The 26532-nt window shown below is 37.1% G+C and overlaps 2 protein-coding genes across 4 annotated transcripts; one reads left to right on the forward strand and one right to left on the reverse strand.

The window, feature by feature from the left end:
* Positions 1-1549: 1549 nt before the first annotated feature.
* On the forward strand, positions 1550-3991 carry LOC112516601 (40S ribosomal protein S11). Its single transcript, XM_025123736.1, has 6 exons — positions 1550-1628; positions 1728-1768; positions 1882-1982; positions 3272-3416; positions 3505-3594; positions 3687-3991. The coding sequence occupies exons 1-6, from the start codon at positions 1617-1619 to the stop codon at positions 3775-3777; spliced, it is 480 nt and encodes a 159-aa protein (XP_024979504.1). The 5' UTR covers positions 1550-1616; the 3' UTR covers positions 3778-3991.
* Positions 3992-4995: 1004 nt separating this feature from the next.
* Positions 4996-26532, reverse strand: LOC112517180 (methylmalonate-semialdehyde dehydrogenase [acylating], mitochondrial-like). Of its 3 annotated transcripts, XM_025124532.1 has the most exons (22): positions 26373-26520; positions 22960-23259; positions 22702-22854; positions 21511-21608; positions 12938-13009; positions 12688-12849; positions 12522-12600; positions 12284-12438; positions 11932-11995; positions 10897-10976; positions 10600-10665; positions 9120-9170; positions 8809-8960; positions 8345-8435; positions 8019-8099; positions 7467-7544; positions 7352-7387; positions 7212-7255; positions 7048-7126; positions 6496-6586; positions 6034-6406; positions 4996-5261 (listed from the first exon to the last, which is right to left on the reverse strand). In XM_025124532.1, the coding sequence occupies exons 2-22, from the start codon at positions 23243-23245 to the stop codon at positions 5243-5245; spliced, it is 2310 nt and encodes a 769-aa protein (XP_024980300.1). In that variant the 5' UTR covers positions 23246-23259; positions 26373-26520; the 3' UTR covers positions 4996-5242. The 3 variants fall into 3 exon arrangements, with proteins under 3 accessions (XP_024980300.1, XP_024980299.1, XP_024980302.1); XM_025124531.1 differs by having other exon boundaries at positions 22702-23259; positions 26373-26532; XM_025124534.1 differs by lacking the exons at positions 21511-21608; positions 26373-26520 and having other exon boundaries at positions 22702-23150.

Below are 26532 nucleotides of genomic sequence, written 5' to 3' on the forward strand. Positions count from 1 at the left end.
TTTAAAATGAGATGTTTATCATGTATTTGATTGTGTTTATCTGCAGTTAGTTACACGAATTCAGATATGAGATGAAATCGGAAAGAGATGAAATCGTTTAGGGATGAATGAGTTTAAGAGTTTTAAGAGTTTTAGCCAAATGCTTTATAAGATAGTATAGATAACGCTTCAATAAGCTATCTTATTTTCATCGAAACAAAGAATTTTTCATAAATTCAAAAAATAAATTACCTTAATACCCTTAAAAATTAATTATCCAATATTACATATTAAGTAATTAAATAATAATTAATTTTTTTACTTAAATAGGTAAGTTCAAAAGATATAAAAATACAATGGTTTTATCGAGGGACAAGTTTAGAAAAACCCAACAAATCAATATCCCATTTTAAATGATTAAGTCACTAAATTATTTTATTGAATGAAAAAACCATTAAATTTTTACATTTTTTAACGATTAAGTCCCTAGACATTCTATTCTGATAATCGGATTTTTTAAAATTGGTTACCTACATCATTTTAACAAAAAAAAAAAAAAAAACTATATGCAAACGACTAGCAATGTTTTAAAGTAAAAAAGAAACCTAAATCAGTTTTACTGTTCTCAAATCTTACGCCTCCCTCGCCACTTTCCTGCCTCCCCATTGTTGTCAGTTCTTCATATCTCTATCATGCTATTGGCTCTGTCATCAATCTCCTTGTTTTTGATCTATCAAAAGAGGGAGAATCAAAAGATAAAAAACGAATAAAAAACAAGGAGATCGGATGGCAAGACGAACAACGTGCTAGGCGATATGGAAAACAGACAGTGATGGGGCGACAAGGAGTGGTGAGGGGGAGTGTTACCGGTGTTTGCGTGGGGTTGAATTGCGTAGGATTTGGGAATGGTAAAACTGATTTAGAGTCTTCCGGGTCTCATGAAAAACCCTTACTCTCACATGAACCCAACCCTTAATATATATATATATATATATATATATATATATATATATTCACACACATACATATAAATAAAACTTTATAAAAATATATATATTAGCGGCGGGTTGGACGAGTTGAGCCCGATTTCAACCCTCCAAATTGGCGGGTTAGCAGTTTGGCAGTTAGGCGGGTTGAGTTTAATTGGGTTGTTAGCGGGTTGGATTGGACGAGTTTCGTGGGTTGACGGTTTTTTTATACATCCTTAATTCTCGTCCATATAATTTGCAATTCATTGCTATTTCCATCCCAAAGCTAACTCGTACTTTTAAGTGCGAGAGACTAAAACAATAATGAATTATAAAAAAAAAAAAAAATGAAAATAACATTAAATTGTAAATCATAAATATAATAAATTAAAAATCATAAAGATATAATAAATTAAAAATCATAAAAATAACTAAAAAAATAGCAATTTTCAACAAACAACGTAACGTAATATGCCAAAATAAAAGTATTAAACAGCAGGCCAGACTGTGTAGGCCCATTATCCAGGAAAAGCCCATTATCTAGGAACAAGCCCATTTAACCCACTTTATAGAGACACTAAAACGAACGTCGTTTTAGGGTTTACTCTTGCTTTCTGTCATTTCCTCTTTCTCTTTGTGCCTCCGCCAAAAGCTCGGATATCTTCAACAATGGCCGAACAGGTGTTTTAATTTTCGTAACTCTTAATTTTGATGTGTATCTCGTTACCTGTATGTATTGACATTTTGGTTTTCTTGTCTTCTTTTTCTATGCATTGATAGACGGAGAAGGCGTTTTTGAAGCAACCCAAGGTGTTTTTATGGTGAGAAACAATCGATTTTTTAGTTCAATTTTTTAATTTGTTCGAGTTCTTTCTTTATGTGCTGATCAATTGATTTCGGAAGATGATGTTGGTTTTGTTGATTCGTGTTTTAGCTCGAAGAAAAGTGGGAAAGGGAAGAGGCCTGGGAAGGGTGGAAACAGATTCTGGAAGAGTGTTGGTCTTGGATTCAAGACACCAAGAGAAGCTATTGAAGGTAATGTTTGCCAAATACTATCATTTTATAACTTTTTCCCCAAAGTATTACATCCAACATTGTACTGTATAAAATTTTGTTGTCCCAATTCTAAAATGTCCGAGTTTTGAATCAAACGTGATTCTGTTTTGTATGCATTTGCTTGGCAAGTAGTGATCATGGCCACCTCTGGAAGGTTTTTGAGCATTTGATTCATAAGTGAGATTGCTCCATTAGACCATATGCTTGATCTTCGAGGGGATTGCGAAAGTATTTTACAGTAATACGTAGCAAAGGAGAATGTATTCAGGGTAATTGGTGTTAGAAAAAGAGTACTTTATTAGTTCCTCCAAGAAGTACTCGTTCGATTTTTGAGATTCAGAATGTGTTAGTCTATAGTAACCCTCTCTAACCGGAAGATTCATTCTTGTTAAATTTGACAGTAAGTTTTGTAACGGTAATAGATGTTTGATTCATTGTCAACCAGGCTTATCACGAGTTAAATGTGCAATGTTTATTGGGTCGTCTTTTACTTTAAGGTAGAAAGTAATTCACTGATGACCCAACTATACTGTTTCTTAGAACTATAAAAGTTTTGGATGCAATACTAAAATGTCTGAGTTTTAATCCATATGTGAATTTTGTTTTGTGTGGAATATGTATATTAATGAAACCAGATATAGCTGGTTTGTTAGCAGGTTGCTCATTTGTGATGTTGTCTTTGAGTGGGCTTGTTTGATGCAGTCTCATAAATATTTATTTTCTTTTGGCTAACCACAAATGATTCGCTGCAAGTAAATGGGAAGTAGTGCTCGTTATTACCTTTAGAAGGTCGCTTTGGATATTTGATTCATAATTGTGATGGTTCTGTTAAACTATGTCTGATTAACTTTTGCAACTTTGTGTTGCAGAAACCTGTGTGTGAGTCTTTGATTTTTTTTAAAGGAACTGCCTACTTTTGGGTTTCAGAGCTAAAAAAAATATTCAATATGAGGGATTGCGGGATTTATTTCTGTAACTCAGTCATTGTTTTGATGATAGTTTGCTTCTTAGTGTTTCCTTTGGATCTTTTGGGATGGACCTATAGTTTTCTTCTCTTTTTTCCAAATATTTTTGATGAGTAAGCTATAAGTCTTAATTATTGTGTTTTGTTGGGGGAGTGGACTTCTATTCTTGTTTCAGTTTGATCGTCAAAACACCATACCATCCATTGGATCTATTGCATGAATTTGTTTGAAACATAACTTCATGTTTATTAAGTTTTTCTGTTGTGAACAATACTTATCTTAATTGATACTTGATAATTCTAGGAACTTACATCGACAAGAAGTGCCCTTTCACTGGTGATGTCTCCATCAGAGGCCGTATTCTTGCTGGCACATGCCACAGTGCCAAGATGGTGAGGACCATCATCGTTCGTAGGAACTACCTCCACTTTGTCAAGAAATACCAAAGGCAAGACAGAAACCATAGCTACTACTCATCATTGTCCTTCCAACCAGCTTAAATTCATAATTTTAATTTTTATCACTCGTGTTTACAGATACGAAAAGAGGCATTCCAACATTCCAGCACACATTTCTCCCTGCTTTCGTGTGAAAGAAGGTGATCATGTCACTGTTGGACAGTGCAGGTATATTCGTCTACTTGAATTTTACAATTTCTAAATTTATGTTCTTCTTTTGCATTGTTGATCTGATTTTGTGTTTGTATTTACGTGTACAGACCATTGTCAAAGACGGTGAGGTTCAATGTGTTGAAGGTGATCCCAGCTGGATCTTCTGGTGGTGGAAAGAAGGCGTTTACCGGCATATAAGAAGCTTATCTTCTTTATCTTAGATTCCCAAAAACAAGTTGCTGATTCGAGTGAAATGTACTTGCTTAAATACTTCTGCAGACATAATTTTTGGCTCTAGTCTTCTTTTTACTTCTGATGTTTACGATTATGAGATGATTGTAAGTTTAACAATCGAAGTTTTGATTTGTTACATTATTGGTACTTTATAGAAGTTGGCAACTCCATTTACATCAAATTTCTATCTAGGAAGCCACATGATTAGACTAAACCACCTTCAAAGGCCTACTTGTTTGGCCTAATGATGTTATGTGGTTTTCTGTAGGGTTCTTAAACCAACAACTATCCTGCGTCATTATTTAGGTCCATCTTTTTGTTTGATTTAGGTGCCGTTTTCCGATATCCTTTCCTGGTAAATGCTGTAAATGTTTACAGTCACCTTTTACAACTACTGTACCGAGTTGAATTCTTCGCCATTAAAATGGAATCACATGCAACAATGTTAACTTGTAAATGTGCAAAAAGGAAGAAAAAGGATAGAATTTTAAGTGAAATTTCTACCATTTTGATACATGAAAAGCTTACGTGACTCGTCAACTTTGTTTAGGGTTCTAAATGGCGTATGGTGATGAGGTTAGCCTTGAGATTTGCAACAAGAATGCAACGTTTTTCAAAACGTAACATTATACGTCAAACTTTGTATCTGGTATATATATATATATGTATATTAGTAGAAGAAAATCATATATATTGATATCATATAAAGTTGTTACCAGATATTTAAAATAAAACTTGAAAGGGGCTTACAACTTCGTTTTACCCATAAGTCTGCGATGATTTTATGACTAACACGTCTAGGTAAAGAAAATAAGAAAATTATAAAGTAATAAGAGAAACACAAAAGCTAAAATATTGAAAAAGGTTAATATAAATTATGAGCATCATAGTATGCCTCAAGATGCCATGGCGTAAGGCATACCTTTTTCAAACGTTGCAAGTCTTATTGTAATGGCAGAGACGCGGCTTTTGAAACCCTAAATTTGTTACAAGTTTCATAAACAGAAATAATGAAAGAAATGGTAATATCTGTGGATCTTATAGTAATTTTAGAAAAACAACAGTTGAATTACGAAATAACAAGTATGATTAGCGATTCTCTTTGTAACGGATTAACTTTAAAATTCTCTTGCAAGGCTGATGTTTTCCATGATACGGAAGAACGACGTTTCGACACGCTTATACTAAATCCACCCATTCATTTAACATGAATAATTGACATATAACACCAATCTCAGAACTCGATCAAGCTTAGCTACATTCATGATTATTATAGCTAACTCAAGCTTGTTCGACAATCGACTAAGCACGAGTCCTGATATCCATGACCTGTTACTTCACATGAGAAAACTACACCTTTACACTACAACTCAATGCTGGAAACCTAATATCCTCCAACAGCTTCCCACAATCCCAACTCGCTCGAAAGCTATTGTGCATTTCGGCTCCTGAAAAGCAAAAAGCTTCGTTGAAAAAGGCAACCCATTTAAATACTTGTGTCATACATTTAAGTAGTTGGGAAGAGAGTGTAGTTGTTTGGCGGTACTCAAATCCATATATAATTGTACCATATGAGAGGAGCCAAAGGGTCAATTGCCTAGCAGCACCCGGGTTACAGCCGGATCCCAACTTTTTCTTGGATATCAAGGATTCTAACGTCACTAAAGGTGATGATTGTGTGTGGGTTTTTCGTGTGCATGTATATATATATATATATATAGAGAGAGAGAGAGAGAGAGAGAGAGAGACTTAGGTTCCAGTGAAAAAATGGAAAACTGAGGAACACTCCAACAACCATTCATTTATCTAGTATGCACATGTGCATAAAAGTAACTGGAAATGTTTCCATGCACGTGCATTTTATGAACATGTGCAATATTGAACAAATGAATGATTATTAGGGTGTTCTTCAGTTTTCTATTTCTTTCTTGTGGTTCTCCCTTGAACCCAACCCTATATGTGCGTGTGTGTATATATACAATACTTACAAAACATGCACATTCAATCTCTAAGAATCTTTGTGCGGTGATCATATGTCTCTTTTTTGCTATTGGGAATATAAGTAACAAAAGGGATAGCAACAGCCTGCAGCATAACAATCCTGCTATATAGGTTGCACTTTGTGAAATACACTTGTATGCTGTACAATTTAACATGTATAGAGTACAACCCACTGTAGCAGGACTGGTATTTGCAATTTTCATTCACAAGAAGGCTTACCAGTTAAGAAAATGGCTCAAGAACTTTGGGTCCTGTGATCCATCAGACATCAGCAGTGCAGGAGATACTCCATCACTATTTTGGAAATCTCTTAGCTGCAAGCCTAGGGACACGGCTTCACCAGTTTGGAAATCCTTATGTGGCATAGCAAAGGACGGTCCATTGTCACATTGAAGATTATCTGATGGGGATGCCAGAGGTCCTCTATCGTCGGTATTGGGGAAATTGTGGGTTGGTAATAATAAAGATGTTCCATCACTACTTTGGAAATTGGTTGGAGGCATTTCGAGGGGTATTTCATCGTTACACCTGAACTCCTTCCATTGTTGAGTCACTGTCTTAATCTGCGTATAAAAGTGAACTCCAGACTTGCCTGCAACAGAAATGAAACAATTTCAACTTCATGATTTCTTTGCATGTAACAATTGATGAAACAGACAAACTGATTTTGGGTGAATTCACCAGGGAAGTTCAGGTCTCCTGAGAAAGATGCCTCCGTTCCAGTAAATGAGAAAAAGGGCAGCGGGGATGGGACAGGGACATTTACACCAACCTGTGGCATTTTGAGCATAAGTCGTGGAAACTAATTATAAGATAAACACAGGTATACTGTACTTATAGAAAAGGGGTTAAACATAACCAAGCATAACCAAACCAAACCAAACCAAACCAAACTATCCCGGTATATCCCATTTGGAGGTGGGGCCTGGGGAGGGTGAGATGTATGCAGACCTCACCTCTACTCCAAAGAGTAAAGTGACTGTTTCCGTGAAGCACCCCTCCAGAGCGCCATATAAATGGCATACTTGTCAATCTTTGATCATGAAGACAGTTGGATCTAGTTTGCTAACCTAATGTTACTGCCCCCAAACTTATACTAGATATGAGATACAGTTAAGAGTAACCACTGGATATGTTGCTTAAAGGGTTAACATCAAACCCTGACAGCAAATGATATGTTTTAACTTCACACTGAAAAACCTAGAGCAGTCTTGGTTAAAAGTGCTGCAATACCTGCCCAGCTTCTATCTCTGTTTGGAATTTCCTTGCTGATGCACCATTTTTGGTGAATATTGAAGCACCGAAGCCATACCTGATCCAAAAAAAACTTAGGATGGGAGAGAAGATAAGGCCTAAATCTAGTATGATACAGATTCTATAAAGTTTGTAAAATCCACCTATTTCTGTTCACAATACTTATGGCTTCCTCTAAGCTGTCAGCCTGAAAGTACGAGGGAACTTTAATGCAAAATATCAACAACTTCTAAATTTATATAACCAACAATCTTGTAAATGGCAATGATGATAGTAAGCCAACCTGCAAACAGAGAAGGACCGGGCCAGTAATCTCCTCCTGAGCACACAGATAGTGATGTTAGGATTTGAATGTTGTCTTCAACTGTATATAGTATGAGAGAAATACGATAGGATACCTTGTAACACTCCATGCCATCTGTAACATCAGATAAGATGGTGGGACCGACAAAATTGCCCATCTCATATTTTGGAACCTATAATGAGAGCCAAAATTTTCATTAGCATACAAGACTGGGAATTTTCAAAGCATGAATGGGTTGGGGATATATATTTCATTAACGCTTCTATGATCTAGTTAATTTCAGTTGTTGATTAAGTAATAACCTAGTTGAGTTCATCACACAACACATGATACGCGAGTAGCTCGGCTTAATAACGACGGTTTAGAGAACAGGAAATGAAATGGATCATTTACTGGTCAAACCATAGATCCATCACCAACTTGATGTATTTGAAATGGCTCATCTATGTAAACATGATGCTTATGAATTATGACGTGGAAAAGCTTGCATCTTTTGGCAAGCACATAAAGAAGAAATAATATGGAAAATAAATAAGTATACATGAAAAAGTAAAAGGCTTAACGCGTCATAAATTGGAGATCAAATGTCATTAATTTAATGCAGTAAATTATAGATTATACAAGAGAACGGAAGATAAGGACATACCTCAATATGTCTACCATCCAGAATTAATCTAGCACCAACATCAATACCCGTTTGGATTAATCTATTTACCTTTTCCTTTGCCTGTCGAGGCATCACAAATAAAAAAAAAGTATCAGAGAAGAAAAAATGATTTCACCAGAAGCATTGAAAGGTCAGCTGGAACCAAAAGTTGCTGCTTGGACACATAGAGTGACTAATAATCAAAATGTTTGGAGCAAAAATTAATAGGAAAAGTTACAGAAAATATGATGCATCTCCACTTCACTTTTCCCATCTTTACAAAGTAATAACACAAACCAATCATCAAAAAGTTTTGATGTGTGCACCATTTTATTAATCACAGGACCAAGGTCTGCATCGGTATCAGTTCCAACATTTACTTTAAGGGCTTTGGCACGCTCAACTAGTTTTTCTTCCCTGCAGGAGATCAAAAAAAATAAAAATAAAGTGTGAACAACAATAAAAAAAAGAATCATGTATTGAATGAAATCCACATAAATTAGGAGAAACAGTTAAAGGCTTCTTCTAGAGCTTAATTAAATAACTTAATTAAATAATAAGCATTAGTAGGTTATCCTAATGCTCAGGTTGCATAACCTTGAGAACATTTCAAGTGAAATAATCCTCAACTGAAAAGAAGCGGAGATGATCGACCTCCTTACAAATGTCAGTCAACTTAATCGAGCTTCATTACACCTGATTGGCATGCAGCATACCACATGAAGGAAGAACAATTGATAAAAGAGGCCTTGATCCATAAACTGGAGTGTAAATCAAAAGAAAAGGATACCATGATTTTGAACCTCCGACAAATACAACCGTACTCAGTGCTGAACACCTTTGTCCTGCAGCACCAAATCCAGCAGCAGCAAGAGCATCCAAGGTAGCACCCATATTTGCATCAGGCATGACAATTGCATGGTTTTTTGCACCAATATTTGACTGAGTAAAATACAGGGAATGCCAAATCAAGATCAATAATGATTTTGCAGAATCTTGTATATCCATATTATGCTTAAATTTTGACATGAAAAGCACTTCATTGTTTTTTTAGCAAAAACTGAAAACCAGATTACAGAGACAAGACATAAACCATGATACCTGAACACGTTTGCCATTAGAAGACGCTCTTGCATGAATATGTGAACCAGACTACAAGAAAATTAAAGAAATCATCAACTAACCTAAATAATGAACGGAGAAGTAACAGCACTTGAATCAGATCTGGTGACGAGCATATCAATACCTATCAACTACAGATAGGGATTGAACCAGGGTTTTCAAACTGTAGCGACTCTTTTAAATTAATTTTGAATGTTTGAAAAACTCATGGAATAAATTATACAAAGAGTTGTACTATAAATCATTTCATATGTACAACATATGAGATTATATTTTTGCTCCACCACGTGTTATGAATGGCATATATTGTACATCTCGTATTCGGGAGAGCTTGCTTCGTGGCGGAGCATTTAGTAATGCTAGCAGCCTGGTGAGGGTTGGAGACAGTGACAAACATAAGTGAAACTCATTCCAATTGCAAAAACAAAATTTTGATGCATTATATTTCTAAAGATATCATGTCAACTGCCAACTTAGCCAACATATAAATCGAAGTAAAAGTGACAGAATTTCCCTTCTAAAACATTATGATTTAATCAATCAGATTAGTTTAATAGTGATCAATCAATTTTAATTTCAAACTAACCAACAATCAAAACATGAGGAGTAATTCTAACATTAGAAATTATTATGTATCATAGAAATTGGTGTAGAACCATTGATTTTTTTAACCAATTCCAATTTCATACCAAAATTTAAGAACCAAACGTTTTCTGTAGCCACATCAAGTTGGTTTATGTCGACAATGTGCATGAAAAACATTTTGAGAAGAAAAAAGCGATCAACTATATTCTATTAATTCTTTTACTAAAATACACGTTATTTTAAGATTTTAGTTGAAGTTTGAAGAAAAATAAAAAAGGATTTGGTTTTCTGAAACGTATATGAAAATTTGGAAAAGGAAAAGGTAATCAAATGTACAGATTTAGGGTCAAACAAAAAGAAGCAAGACAAACTGGTGAAACAAATGGGAAAAGGAAAAAGGGAGAAAAGAAAGATACATGGAAAGATAAGATAAGTTTTAGAGTTCAACCATTATACCTCAAGGTTAGCAAACAAAGGCTTTACCATCCAAGCTACATCTGTTGTACATCGTGGGTTCACACTACATTATAATCAACTAATCTCTAATTTTTACAAAATACCCAATTTATATTAAAATTAGTCTAAATCATGCGGTGTCACATGAAACCACATGCATGACTGAAGTCACACCCCTGTACCAATATTTATAAACTTATGGCAAACCTAAAGCAGACAACCTTGCATGAATAAGGCACAATATACTTGCTTAGGCTTTTGACAATGTATAAACGAATTCTGCAAATAAGTTATGTGCAAGTTTACTTGCACAATTGAAGTTTCAGTTCTAGAAAACCTTCACCTGATTGGCATTAGTCATAAAAAATGGTGACATACATAGTAAACTGAAGAATTTCATAGAGTAAATGAAACTTACAGAATCTGGACCAACAAATGTTATAGCTTTAATATCATCGTCATCACAGATGGCATTCACAATATCCTGGCCGATCATGCACAGAAAAATTTGCTCAATCAATGCTCCAAACTAGAACTATTCACATTCGAGTGTGTTTACAAGCAGATTTGCAAAATATAAAGAATAATGTAACTGATGATAAAAATAATCATCTGTTATTATTGGGCGACAGCATGAACTCTCATATCAACCATACCATGAGCCTCTTCAACTACAAAGAGAGAAGTTCTTTGTTAACAAAAAGGTTATACTTACATTGGTTCCATGAACTATATTTAGTACACCGTTGGGCAAGCCAGCCTCCATTGCTAATTCTGCAAGTATCATGCATGCCCCTGAACCAAATAAGGGGGGTGGTGGGATTAAGAAATCATGTACCAACAACAGAAGCTTCTTTCTTATCAGATACGCTTTTTTTTGCAAGGACAAAAAAGATGTTCCAGTCATCAAAACCAAACCAACGAGCCCAATATATCCCACCGGGAGGTGGGCTTTGAGGGATATAATTGATTGGTAATTCAACTGACACCTATAAGGGGATTAGAGCAGGCCTTCCATCTTACTGTGATAAGTTCATAAATATTACTTGAAGAAACATCAGACCAGAGCTATGATCTGATCTAACACAAATAAGAATGGATCTACATGAAGACCTAATCATCAAACAAATTGGTGAACCACCAGCGGTTAAATTGAAAATGATACTGAATAACTAAAAGATTCCCTTGCAAACGGATAACCAACAAACACAGTTATTTCGTTTGAAAACTACAGCAACAAAGATGCCAGTTTTACCAGCAGGTCTATAAATAACCCATAAGATAAAAAAAGAACCTTTCTAATACATGAGGTAGACTAAAAGAGAGTTTACTTATTTGTGATTTCCTGTACCCAAAACCATCACATGGTTGTAAAAGATATTCATTTTCACAAGGTGATGTTCACAGCTGATAATATGATACCCCTTGTAACTACCAAGAAAAAAGAAAAGAAAAAACCATCTAACATTAGACCAACACAGAGAGTCAGAATGGTTTATAACCCAAGAAAGCGAACAAGGTGCCAGGTTAGGCAATCCCCAACGACCATGCATGAGATAACTTTAATTCATATATGATCCAGGTGCTCCAAACGGTTTCAGAAACATATACAAGAGCAACAGTTAAGCATGCTGTAAGGCCTTCTCACAAAGGTCATACTGAGTAATAACATTGCTACCGGAAGAACTAGAGTTGAGAAATATATCTGATGAATTTGTACATTATGGCCGCAGGATGAAAACATAGCTACCTGGATCTTTCTCTGAGGGCTTAAGAATAAATGTATTACCGCATGCCACTGCAATTGGAAACATCTGCATATATTATATGGAATTAGAGTGAATCAATAAAAAAGTTCATTGAGCATTGGAAAATATCAAATAAGCATTTAATAAATCAAAACAAATTAAACATTAACAATAATGTGGAAGTATAAAACTAAAAAAATGGTCTTGAATCCACGAGACCAGGAAATGATACATTCTCATGAGTGACAAACACATTCTCATGCTTAGCCCTAAATGACCCCTGCAGAAAGAAATAATTTCCTAAAAGAAAAAAGAATAAAGAAAAATAGAAACTAATATGTATGACAGGCTTACCCACAACGGAACTAACGCTGGAAAGTTAGAAGGACATATTCCAGCACAAACACCAAGCGGTTCCCTCAGGCTGTAGCTATCAACTCCGCTTCGTATGTTAGAAACAAATTCCCCCGTTTGGAGATTTGTCATCCCGCAAGCATGTTCAACCACCTCTAAAGGTGGGTACTAATTATCATAAGTTAAGTTCAATAAACTACATATATAGAAAATGATATCAGGGATGAACAATACACACCAAGCCCACGGAGCATTTCATTACGTGCATCCTTCAACGTTTTTCCCTGCTCTGAAGTTATATTTTGTGCAATCTTGTCCTACAAAACAATGAAGAGTTCTATTGGTAAGAAAACTTAGCGATAAAAGATTAATAGATGGCGATGCAAATGAACTTAGACACATACAATGTCTCTACGAATAAGTTCCTGAAACTTGAACATGATACGTTGACGAGTCATGACAGGTGTGTTTCGCCATGATGGAAGAGAACATTTTGCTGCAAATACTGCTGCCCTAAACTCTTCACCGGTGGTTAGAGGAACCTGAGAGACCACTTGTTGAGTTGCCTATATTAATTGATAAATAGAATATTCAGCAATTTGCAATCTAGGCGACTTAGAAGTAAGGAAAAAAAAATAACCAATTGATACTTACAGGGTTTATGACATCAATAGATGTTCTGGATTGTGAGTCTATAAACATGCCACCAATGAAATTCGGTACCCTCTGAAGAATAAACAACCAACTTGTGTAATGACAAGTTTAAAATGCATGACATTTATTTCAACTGCCCTTCCCTCCCACAACCATTAAGAATGTCTGATTACATCAAATACTATCTTAACAAAATAAAATACAAATTGAAATCAATAAACTTCAGGAACAACAAAAAACGGTAGGTGGTAATATAACCCTAGAGTCAAATGGTATATATAACCCCGTAAAAGAAAACAATGGACGAAAAATTTAATAAAAATCCAACTAGGTAACAACCCTCCTATGCTAGGAAAATGAATAAGAACCCGGATGCCAATATACAGAAGCAAAAACCAACAATAGTTATCTCCAAGCTCAGCACATCTCATCTCCAAAGGTCATATGCCATCCAATAACAAAATTTTGAAGCACAGCCAGTAATGCATCTCTCTCTCTATAAGTGATCTTTTTAAAAGATTCAGCTCAGAACTATTTACAGAACAAGTTTTTTCCTGCAACCTTTCCAAGAGTTTCTTCTATTTCGTTAAGGTTATCTAGAAGGCGGATGGGAATTTGGATATATATATATATATATATATAATATTATATTATAGGCTTGGGATCGTGTGAAAACTTTTATCTTTCAAGAGAAGTGTGAGAACCACCTCATAGCCGTCAAATGATTTTCTTGTAGAACCTCGATGGCATGTATGTAGGGGGACACGGACCTAAACATACCTTACATGCCTTAACATGAAAAACATTGAACCTTAACTAACCTAAACAAATCTTAACATACCTTAATAAGAAAACCTTAACATGCTTTAACATGAAATCTTAACATACCTTAACATGCTTCACATACCTTAACATACCAGATCATGCCCAAATGCGAACAACCAAAAGACGAAATTTCCCCTCCCTTTACAAAAACATGGGCGTTGATCGCTGCTAGATCAAAAGCGATCGAGAGCCTCAAAGGAGTTCTCACGGAATGGGGGAGTTGTCACCGAAACCCAACACTATACACACACATGTGCGTGTGTGTATATATATATGTTATTTAATCTTACTCAAAGAACATTTCGTCATTAAGAGCATTTATCAAGAAAGAGGAATGAATATCGGGACGTCCCAAATGGGTCCTCATGTTTATCAATGCAATGTAGGTCCTACGGTCCATTTTGTAGCAATTTAAGGCTAACTGCTTCATACATGTAGGGTCATCCACAAGAAAATCCTACTCAATATATCATCTTCATCCTCCCATGGAAACTCAACCTTCTCTCTCTAGCTGTATCACACATACACAAGCCCAAAAATTGGGATTATGGCCAATGATTTCTAGGAGGATTACTGAGACTAATAATGATAGCAAGGCCACATGCGTGGCTTATTGGCCTTGTAACCACCAAATGCAAATGTTTCTCCGACCCTTCAAGCACACACACAGGTACCAAATTTTGCCAGCAAAGGTTTTATCAAACTTAGAATCTCTATCATCAACCTTTGAAATAAATCATCTCGAGATGCCACCATCATGCATATAACCATCACTCGCTGCTAGCATTGTCCACATCAAGATCAATCAAAAACATATAACTCAAAATAGCATAGTAGGTAGATATCCACATGCTCCATTTTCAAGTTCCATAGAATAAACACAATGGCCATGATGGTGGTGGTGTGAGTGTGATTTGGGGTGGTAGGCTGGGGGTTGTTGTTGATGATAGGCATAAAGCAAGTCCTTTTAATTGGCAAAGAGAAAGGGGTATCAAACCCAGGACCTCCAAGCTATTGCCATCTAGAAGGCACCTTAGGAAAAGAATTTATATTAATTAATCATACATCCCATTGATCATTATTCTTGAACGATTGAATAATTTAACTCATGTAAAAAAAGTTAAATAAATACATGACATGGTTTTTTTACGGTAAAGTGACGATAATTAATTGATAGAGATAAGTACTACTTCCAGCAATTGAGAGACTTATTTGAAATTTTGAAAAAGATGAAGCATGATTGCTGTACTGTTCATCAGATCACTTTCCATTCTTGGATAACAAAATCCTATCTGGTCCCAAATGAAAAATATCGGACATTTAATTACGACAATTTAAGCGGTATGATCTACATGGCAACTTATACTTAGAGTTCCGAGAGAAGGTAAGTGGAGGAATAACAAAGGGAGGAGAAGGAAGAAGAGGTGAGATAGGTGAAGGACCCTTAAAATCATTCCTCTTGCTTGTGAGTATTGGAGGCATTATTCTAAGCGGGAGGGATTCCAACATGGTTTTCTGCCTAATCAAGAATCATGTTCTCTCATTTTTGGAGTTATTCAAAAGATCGTTGGTCAAATAATCATTCCAAACTCCTCTCCTTGGTAACTCACTGTGGAATTGATACAGTGAATATAATCCCTGATTTCTTGGGATTATTTTTCCTTTTGTAACAAATTTGGTAGATATATATATAGTTTGGTAAGTTTCCTTGTATGTTATCAAATCCTTTAAATTATGGGATTCTAGTCAGGCCTCTAAGTTGAATAAATGCCCCTTTTGTTTTTCAATGAGAATAACAACATATTTTCTCTCAAATTACATGGTATCAGAGCTACAAAGGTATTTGTTTTAACAACTTATTTGCTGTTAATAATCAGAACCAATAACCGAGGTTCAACATCCCGGAGTCCGAATCAAACTCCATCGTCACATCTACCGATCGATCAACACCAGTAGTTGACTACTCTCAATCACTGATGCAAATCACTGTGCATCGTTTGAATGGGAAAAACTATATGGAATGGTCACAATCTGTGAAACTCGCCATTGATGATCGAGGTAAGTTGGGACCGGTGAAACTTCAAAACCGGTCTCATCTGATCCACGATATCGTAAATGGTGTTCTGAGAATTCTTTAGTAACCGCGTGGCTACTCAATTCAATAGACATGTCCATTGCTAAGCCACATATGTTCATGAAAACCGCCAAGGAAGCGTAGGACTCTGCTCGAGCGACATATTCAGACTTGGAGAATTCTTCCCAGATCTTTGAAATTAAAACACATTTGTGGCAAGCCAAACAAGATAACCGTGATGCTGCCTCTTACTATAATGAGATGGTAGCATTATGGCAAAAATTGGATCAATGCCACGATGATGTGTGGGAGAGTTCTGCAGATTGTACTCGGCAGAAGAAGAAAGAAGAGAATAACCGTGTGTTCATGTTCCTGGCTGTTGTTCACCCAAGTCTCGATGAAGTTAAAGGAAGAATTCTTGGCCGAAAGCCTCTTCCATAGAGGATTGCGCTTGCGACAGATAGTCACTAACTGTTTCAATGCCTCATCGCGGTCGTGCAATTCTTTGCCTACCAACTCAACCCGAACTTCACCTGGAAGAAATTGGGTGATATTTGGTGGTTTGCGGCCATACACCACTTCAAAAGGAGAAAGACCCGTTGATTCATGAAATGTGGAGTTATACCAAAACTCGGCCCACATAACCCACAAAGACCAAGAACGAGGCTGGTCAATAGTAAAACAACGCAAATAAGCTTCAAGACAACGATTGATGGCTTCGGTTTGACCGTCAGACTCCCGATGGTAAGCAGAATTCATATGTAACTGAGTTCCCTGAAGTCGGAAAATTTCAAGCCAGAAGTGACTCATGAACAAAGGGTCGTGATCACTAACGATCGACTTAGGAATACCGTGAAGTTGTTTGATTTCAGGAACGAAAATGTCGACGATTGTCTTGGCCGTATAGAGATGTTTTAGAAGGATAAAATGATTGTATTTTGATAGGCAATCGACCACAACAACAGGGCATTGAAACCTTTTGATTTAGGCAGCCCGAGGATAAAATCGATGGCTAAGTGTTCCCAAATAGCCTCTGGAATATTCAGACGTTGCAACAACCCCGCATGCGTTAATGAACTAGATTTGCACTGCTGACAAATATCGCATGAATTTACAAAATTTTGCACCGCCGAACTCATTCCCGGCCAATACAAATTTGCTGCACGCCGCTGATACTTTCTATAGAAACCCGAATGGCCTCCGGTAGTCGTAGTGTGGAATTCTTGCATCAACTGAGGAATCCATTTTTAATCACGAGAAATGACCAAACGATTTTTGTTATAAAGGCTGCCATTATGAACCGTGTAGCCCCGATAAGAATCAGGCTTCAATTGACATTTCTGAATCAGCTGTTGAATGGAGGAATCAGACTTAGCTTCCTCAAGTAAGTTCGCTCCTTGGATCCAGGTTGGTTGGTACAACATAGATGACAACTCTCCCTCATCGTTGTGTCTAGATAATGCATCCGCAACTTTATTATCTCGACCCATCTTATACTTGATTTCAAAATGGCAGCCAAGAAGTTTGGCCACCCAACTTTGTTGGTTAGGAGTTGTAATTCGTTGATGTAACAGATGTTTAAGACTCTTATGATTCGTATACACAATAAAATTTGTTCCCAACAAGTAACTCCTCCAATATTGAACAGCCAAGGTAAGCGCCATAATCTCATGCTCATAATTAGCCAGGTTCCAACCCAATGCCTAGCTAAAAAAAGCGATAGGGTGTTGTTGTTGCATTAGAACATCCCCAATTCTTCGTCCTGGAGCGTCACATTCAACCACAAATGGGATAGAGAAATCCGGATATGCCAAAACAGGGGCAAATGTCATGGCTGTTTTGAGGAGATCAAAGGCCTATCGAGCCAACACATCCCAATTGAAATTATCCTTTTTGGTGAGGCCCGTTAAAGGTTTAGCGATAGAACCGTAATGCCGCACAAATTTGCAGTAATACCCGGTTAACCCCAGGAAACCACGAACACCTTTAACGTGCTTTGGACTTGGCCAGTCCAAAACAACTTGGATTTCAGAACGACGGAGACGCTGTTTCCGTGGATTATATGACGAAGGTATTCCACCGAGGATTGACCAAATGAACACTTCTTTAGGTTGACCACAAAAATTATTAGCCTGTAGTACACAGAGGGTCGAAGAAAGAATGGATATGTTGGTCCCATGTCGGGCTGTAAACTAAAATGTCGTAAAAAACTACAATGAATCTTTGTAAAAACGGCAGAAAAATGTCGTTCATAACAACTTGAAAAGTGGCCGGAGCGTTAGTGAGACCCAATGCCATTACGAGATATTCTTAATGACCATCATGTATCCGAAAAACTGTCTTTTCGATGCTTTCAGGCGTCATCCGGATTTGATTATAACAGGATTTCAGATCCATTTTAGAGAAAATAGGGTACCAACCAATTCATAGATCAACTCTTCGACGATGGAAATAGGATATTTATCCAGAACTGTAGCTTTGTTTAAATCCCAGTAATCGACACATATGCGCCATGTTTGATCCTTCTTAGGAACTAAAATTACCGGACTTGAATACGCATTATTGCTTGGGCGGATAACACCGAGAGACAATAACTCATTAACTTGGCGCTCAATTTCTTTTTGTGCAGATACGGACAACGGTAAGATCTGACACAAACCGGACCATGACCTTGTAAAAGATTGATGGCATGATCCTTATTGCGTGTAAAAGATAACCCAGATAGCTCCTGAAAAACGGGAGCAAACGTCACAAACAAATAGTGTAATTCTTGTGACTGTTGGGGAGACAGGTTAGTGAAAATCCCGGAACAGAATCATCCATATTAACAGAAGAAACGAAGGATGCCTCCATAGTTGACAACCAACCGTGAAGTGAAAATTGACCCGTTGAAGCAGGTGGAATTCCCCGTAACTGAACTTCACGGGAAGCATATGTAAATTGCATGGATCGAGCGAGCTTCCCAATTATGAACCACATCACCTAAGGTTTGTAACCATGCAATACCCACGACCATATACAAACTTCCCATTTCAAATAGTAAGGCATCAATCAAAAATTCACATGGATGCAAAGTGATAAGGACCTGTGAACATTTATTTGAAACAAAAACTTTGTGCCCATCACCAGTCAGATCTGCAAACCTTCGAACAATGAAACTGGAAGGTCCAAGGCAACAACTAGCCTAGCCGAGATAAAATTATGTGTGCACCGCTATCCACTAAAATTAAAACCGGAATTCCATGAAGTTGCCCCTCTAATTTCATCGTATTAAGGCCTGATTTCATAACCTCACTCGTACCAAATTCAAACACCGAAAATTCGCCCGTACTCCCCTTTTAATTGAGAGGTTCCTCGTTACTTTTCGACAAATCTAGTGCACATAAGTTGGCTTCGAACTCCGAATCTTCATCATCGGCCAATAGAAGCACCCTGAAATTTCCATCTGGGCATTTATGAGATGGACCAAATTATTGTCCACACTCGAAAGACAATCCCTTTTTCCTTCAATCTTCCCACTCAGTACGAGAAAACATGCGTGCCCCACGGTTCCGAGCAGATGAAATTGACGAGGAATTGGTGCATGAAGGGCCACCGTTTGACGAATAAGCGATGGAACGATAGGGTTTGTGAACAAAGGTGTGGCGACGGTCAAGGCCCAGGTACTGTCCTTTGGGCTCTAAAGGCCCACTAGATTTAGAGAGAACCCCGTAGAGGACTTATCAAAAAGACATAATTGCTCTGAAATCGGAATTGAGACGTTAAAGCAGAGGTGTCCGAAGGATTCAGCATCTTTCGGCAAATACATGGCATCTAAACGTGTTCAAGGGCGATGGAGACGAACCCATTTTTTTACTTCGGGTTGCAAACCCGTCAAAAAATATCCCGGTGATTGGGATTCAGTTAAACGAGGAAGTGACAAAAGGTACCCAAAATCATCAATGTAATCATGAATTGAAGAAACCTGTTGAATAGTGGAGAGTTATTCGTATGGATTCTATATCTCTAAACCACTGAAACATTGTAATGATTCCCGTGTTAACAGATCCCAGGTCAGATCATATCTTTCACCACAACAAACCAATGGTGAGCAACCCCAGACATACCGATTTGTGCTAATCGGACCATTAATTCCAGTGGAACAGCGTGAATCTCGAAATACAATTTAGCCTTCGCAATCCAGCCACAAGGATCAAAGCCCGAGAAGTCAGGAAGCTTAATCTTCTTCACAGCCCAAGATAGGGAATCGCTCGAACGGAAAGACGACCGTGGATTAGGAGGAGGATGCACCCCCGATTTGATAAGAGGAAAAGGAGTCCTGTTCTCATTCGAGACACCTGAAAATTGGCTAGAACCGAAAATAGACGACTTACCCTGTTGTTTCACCCAATTCATAACGAATTTATGAAATTTGGCTTGCTCGAGTTGATCAGCTTCGAGAGATTGTACAGTAGACTTAATTTCCTGAACATCTAATTGCAATCACTGAATCTCCTTCTCGTGGATATCCAAATGTGTGTGCTGAGATCGAGTCTCCATGAAAACAGGAATGGTAGGTTGGACCAATGTTACGTAATCAAATGATTACATAATGGAATTGTATTAATTGGAAGTGTAAGGGATGGTTTACAAAGGAGAAATTGGAGGGGACAATCCAGAAATGCAATCCACAAGGATCCTAGGGACGAATCTCTCCTCTAGCCTAGCTATGAGTCAGAAACGGTTATTCTTTCTGCATGCCCCTCACACCCCCATGTGCCCTTATTTTATAACCCAAACGCACTACTAATTTCCCAAATGGGCCTTGGGCCTTCTAGAATAGACTTTCCATGTAGTAGGTGTAGTAATGGGCTCGATTAATGGTGACATTGCATCAGCAGTTCTTAACATTCCCAGATAAATACAAGCCAAAGATAATGGCATACTTAATTTAAGTCTCTATTTGCCTAAAATAGGAAAATATTTTCTCTTATTCTGAATCCAAATATCGAACTGCTATAAAAAAATTATGGCTTGCAAACCTGGACAGATAATAATGGGATCATTTTTATGTCAAGAACAGAGACTACCACTCTACAAGAGTATGCATTTAATCATCTGTAGACAATAACACTAGAGTGTGAAGATGGTCTTACTCCATTACCATTAATGGTACATATGAAAGAACTTCTGGAATACTTATCTTAGCTTTTCTAAATAGTACTCAAGGATTATTTACATCTTACTCTATTTAATAAACCCATTTATAGGTTTACTGCATTACAAAAGCATCAAGTAGAACACAGAAATTGTCACTATACATTACAATTGATGGTACTCATGTAATATTTCGAGCATCCTTTAGAATTTTCTTATTGCGTTTTTAAGTGCCCATTTCTCTCACAAAATCAGCTCTCTATCTATCACAGTCTCACTATATCTAGCCTATCTCAGTCTTTCACTATATGAGACCGCATCAACAGCCTAGTGGTACAGGCTTCTTCCCATGCATGAAGACTCACAGATAAAAGTCCATCCCTTTCACTTAGACAGAACAGGAAAATAGAAGGGATAAGAAAATCTCCATCTATAGTTGTTGCAGGTGTGCGTGCATGCTGTTTTCATATGCTGGTGTCTGAGAATTCACATAAGCAACAAGTTCAGAATAAATTTTGTATGAATTATGCATTCTTACTGGAGGATAACGCTGTCTCCAAGATGGCTCTGAAGTTGTTGAAGAATTAGAGTTTCCTTGAGCTGAAGTCTGAGGTCTCAATGTTTTATATCTCCTAGCTGAGCATGACAGCATTATAATAGTGAGATGGGATGTAAATATCACACTTAAAAGCCTTGTTAAAGAAAGAGTAGGTATGCTTGAAATGAGCGAGATAAAATAGTTAACTGACATAACCAAATCTAAATGTTATTGGAGAGTGATGACTCGAAGGGAATGAAATACGATCATATAATTACTTCTTGCATCAAAGAAACCAGGATCATGGTCAAGCTTTGATTGTCACCATGACAACAAATTACGAAGATATGAAGGTAGTTGAGAACTAAATGATGGGGTTGTGGAGGTGCAGTGAGTTGCACTAGCCTGTGCATATGTGGCCATGGAGAATGACAGAATCAATGTGGCTTAACAACTGCCTAGAACTTTCCACAAACGAATCAGAATTATCAAATTTCTAAGATTAGCAAATGATTAAAATAAGAAATAACTGTTTCACCTCCATGTTGGTTCTATTCCATCAATCAAAACACAGCATAAGATATTTCATGTATCAGTTACTAGTATATAATTGGGCAAAGTGTCAATTAATAGTATATTTGTTGGCTCGATAACCATCCCCCAACCCACCCTCAACTCTCCAGCTCCCTTCCTCCCGTTTATGCTAGCTATAGGTCCCTAGCCTAATACCCAAGTCCTGCGTCTCTAAGAACTCCTATCATAGGTCATATGTTTTGCTAGGAAAATCTTTTGCAGCTACAAGCACTTCAATGGAATAGCTATAATAGTACAACGATGTTGACGGCATAAACGAAACAGGACCATAAATTAGATTTAACATGTAAAAACAACATAAGATATATAACAGTCTTATTTATTTAACTTTCCCTTGAGAAAGACACGCAGATGGAGCACAGCTGTTTCCCAGCATATGTAGCAGCCAACTCATGGGGAAAAATGAAGAAAAGAAAACAAAATTAATTAGAATACCACTGAAATTAAAGAAATACAACCTGGACAGGACATAAACAATATATCTAAGAATTTAAAAAGGAAAAACAAGAATAACAGATGATTATTGAAATTAAAAAAAATACATTGAATACTAATTTAATAAGGAAAAAATTAGTCATTTTGATGGAGGAGCCCCACCTGTAAAATTTCCTTGACGAAGCTTGGTTTTAATATTGTAAACATGCTTTGGAGTTGATAAAAGCTCTGGGTTGTGCTGTCTCAATCTCTTTAAAATTTGGCGTGGTTTTAGACCAGCTTCTGTCATCTCCTTGATAAGCAATACCTCATTCTCTGTAAAGCGGCGAGCAGATGGATGTTGTGTGATATCACTTAAAGGTTCGTGGTTGTGAGAACCATTTTTAACTGTAAGTACCCAAAAACCATCATCCTTTTTACCCACTAGTTCGAAAGGACAATTTGTAAGCCGGGAACCAGACTTTCTTTTGCGAACAAGTTCACCCGTCCCTTCATCAATTGTTTTACGCCTGTTTCTATAAACACCTCCTCTTTGGCATCCAAGAACTACAACTTTCTCCTTTTTAGATTGCTTAATAGTTACAACATATCCCTGAGAGACACCAAACTCCCCAACATGTTGGATAAGTTCTTCACGATCGAGGAAACTGCCAGGTGGAGGTGGAAGCATCTGTGGGGTATCCGAAACGATTGCATAATCGTCCATCACCAAGCAGGTACCTGCACAAACAACAATGGAATTAATGAGATCATTGTAAAAGCCTTGTCTCACTACAAAGTTTCGCAGTGGTGCTCTCAAGGTTTTGACAGCTTAGTGGAATTTTTCACCAGTACGAAGGCATTGCACCATAATTATGATTTTGACTTGATTGATAGAGATAATAACGTAACAAAGACAAGGTGGCAACATAAAGAACCAGCAGTTGTAGTTGAAGATTGTCATACACACACACACAAAAAGATCATATCATTTGACTGTGCACTTTACCTTTGTCTTATTTGGGTTTTTTTAATATAGCCATTGTCCCACCTTCTATACTATCAGTTTTCATATTGATTAACAAAAGAAGCAAGCTTTTTCAGACCCAGGCTTTACATGGTATGGGCACAAACCCTATCCCAACAAAATAAACAACAGTCCTGCTGTTAGTACCACCATCGTTTGTTGCCTCTAAGAGACAGCTGTCGTCTTGCTCTAACCTACACCGCGTCACACCAATGCTTCATGCCGCATGTTGATAGAGTTTCTAGTGCACAAGTTGGGATCCATTGGGCTTCTCAGTCATGCATCATCTGGATTCACATGTCCTCAGTTCATGCCCTCCTGACTGCCTTGAGTGATTAGCAATGAAGACTTTGTTTTCTTTCACCCAATTTACTATTTGATTAAAAGAAGATCTTTTGTCTCATGGTAGCCTGCTCCAGTCCCCCAATGAAGCATATGTTCAGGTCATTCTAAAATAGAATTCTCAAATAATTGGAACAAGCAATGAGTGTCATGATGTTTTTTATGTGTTAGATGTTCCTCCTCCTTCTAATGCATATCCAAGTAACAGTAGAATTCATGATACCCAGCGCCAAACAGATTATTCTTTGCTCAAGCACAGGAAGCAATTACCACTAGTACTTGAGTTTTCAGTCAAGTGAAATGGGTAAACACATTTTTTGCTACTTACCCATCTTAGAGTTGGTTCAGGTGTAGAGCAATAGAGTGCTTTTGGACTTGTTCATCCAAATGGTTACTTATGTTGATGATTTTTTAGAGTTCAAAAGAACTATTTAGCAGAATCTCATGAAAATTTTCTCAGATTTATCGAACATAGATAATTTACTTATTATCGATTTCAAAGTCATTAGTCAGGTTTTTTGTGTTACCATGTAAAGGCATACAATCAACATTGCACGAGCTCAATCGTGCTATTTCGTTGATTGTTATAAACATGTGATAATTGATGTGATATTTCTGCCATACTCATGTACCCTAAAGTCCTACAAGAGTTACGCTTTCACAGTAACATGTCAAATACATTTTTATCAAAGTTCATTTACCAAAAGCTTACCCAGTAAGCGCTTACCGGGTTAACCACAAGAGTTGTGGCATAGTGGTTGAGGCCCTTGGGGAGGTCATGGGATATTCCATCTGCTCAGGGTTCGATTCCAGGTACAACAATTGTAGCCACTGAGTTTATTAGGGCCGATTTCTTGTAATCACAATTTGTCGAGATTAGTCCAGGAATAGCCTGGGACACCCTTCCAAAAAAAAAAGCGCTTACCGGGTCACTTACCTTACCGGATGGACATGACAATGACCGATAATCTTACCCTGTAAGAACGATGGCAAGGACTGAAAGTCTTACCTGGTAAGTGAGGGTGATGATTCTTAACCGTTTAGCCTTACCAGGTAAATTGTTGCATACGATGCCGTTTTGATGGACTAGAATCTTACCCTTACCCAGCAAGGTAAGTGAGAGTGTTGACTCCATCAGTAAGTAAGTGCTTACCACGCAAGCGTTTGGGTAAAGGGCTCCTTGTAATCGATTTCAGTAAATATTGTATAACCAATGGTAATTAGATAGGCACCTATTTATATCAAATCCAGTTCAAACATAAAAAGCCTTCCGTAAACTTGAAATGACATCGCTTTTGTTAATTCTTTTGCTTGTCATCATTTGTGACTATTAATTTTTACGGTTTGAAATTTAGATTTGAATAAATTTCCACATTCATATATGGATTAAATTGGCTTAATTGAATTCTTGTATCATTTAAATCTAGATATAAATTTGAATTTGGATAATATCCAACAAATTTGAATATGGATGTCGAGTTTTAACATCCATATTCAAATTGTGTTTTATAAATTGAATAAGAATTCAATTTTATCCGGTTTGTTTGAGTAATATTCACTGACATGTTTCTTATTGGTTTTGTGGATATAGTTTTCCCCTGCAGGTACTTGATAAATTATATGTTATCTGCTATTTTAAAGTGGTAATACCTTATCATTTCCTATTTCCAATCGTCTTCTCAACTTGATCCTAAATTTTTTGGGCTTGTCATGTGTGCTATGGAAATGGGTTCTGTCCCAGTTCAACTTAACTTGATGTTAGGAAATATCAGTGCCTGTATGTTAGGTACTCTAGGTCTGAAAACAGACAACAATGCCGCAGTCAGAAACAGCTATGGAACAAAATTGACCAACGAACTACTCACATAAAGAGAAACTTTGATGTGGGTAATCTCCCAAATCTCCAGGAAATTAGTTAGCCTAGAAACATGATCGACATTTAAGGACATTTAAAATTTTCATGTTTTGCAGAAACCAAAATCTAAATGTGTCCAGCAATAAGTGTGATCTTTGTTTATCATGATAAAATGTTACACAACGGCATGTACCAAGTCTTTTGGAAAGGATGGGTATACATAAGCATCAAAACTATAGACACGGAAAGGATGAGTATGCATAATGGCATGTACCTCATCGTGCAGCACCATCAGAATTATGACCAATCACTCCCCAAAACTCTCATTATCCATTTGGGTGACAAGTAAACAAAATTCTAACCCACAAGAAAAACAAATTCAACAGCTAAACCACAAAAAGCCAGCATTTTATCATAGCAATGCATTCATCCACTCCAGATACTGTCATAAAATAAGCAAAAAACAAAAAACTTTCTCCTGAATTTGTTCTCTAGCTAATCCAATCTAAATTAGGCATACCAGTCCCCTAATGAGCAAAAATCACATTCACGATTCAATTTCCTTTGCATCGGTTCCCAGTTGAGCAAGGGCAAATAAATACAGAGAAAAATGAAGAGAATGAAACTGACCGCACGTCGAGTGATCCGCCAAGATGATCTGCAGATTAGGGTTCCGACAGCCCTCTTTTATCCGACGAGGAACTTTGTGGTGATTCCCTGAAGAGAATGGGAGAATGACCGGGAATGGTTATCATGAAACCCTCCCCCACGGTTTAAGTTTTTGGGTTTC

The sequence above is a fragment of the Cynara cardunculus genome (genome assembly GCF_001531365.2).
Source record: "Cynara cardunculus var. scolymus isolate 2C chromosome LG 8, CcrdV1, whole genome shotgun sequence".
Classification (NCBI taxonomy): Eukaryota; Viridiplantae; Streptophyta; class Magnoliopsida; order Asterales; family Asteraceae; genus Cynara; species Cynara cardunculus.

What these genes read in the sequence shown, in the direction of transcription:
- LOC112516601 (XM_025123736.1), top strand. An exon ending in CAACCCAAGGTGTTTTTATG is followed by an intron (nt 1,769 to 1,881) that starts GTGAGAAACAAT and finishes TTCGTGTTTTAG; the next exon opens with CTCGAAGAAAAGTGGGAAAG. An exon ending in TTTGTCAAGAAATACCAAAG is followed by an intron (nt 3,417 to 3,504) that starts GCAAGACAGAAA and finishes TCGTGTTTACAG; the next exon opens with ATACGAAAAGAGGCATTCCA.
- LOC112517180 (XM_025124531.1), bottom strand. Translation starts at nt 23,245, where the DNA reads ATGGACGATTATGCAATCGTTTCGGATACCCCACAGATGCTTCCACCT. An exon ending in GCCCTCAGAGAAAGATCCAG is followed by an intron (nt 10,977 to 11,931) that starts GTAGCTATGTTT and finishes TATTTGGTTCAG; the next exon opens with GGGCATGCATGATACTTGCA. An exon ending in CTAATGGCAAACGTGTTCAG is followed by an intron (nt 8,961 to 9,119) that starts GTATCATGGTTT and finishes TATTTTACTCAG; the next exon opens with TCAAATATTGGTGCAAAAAA.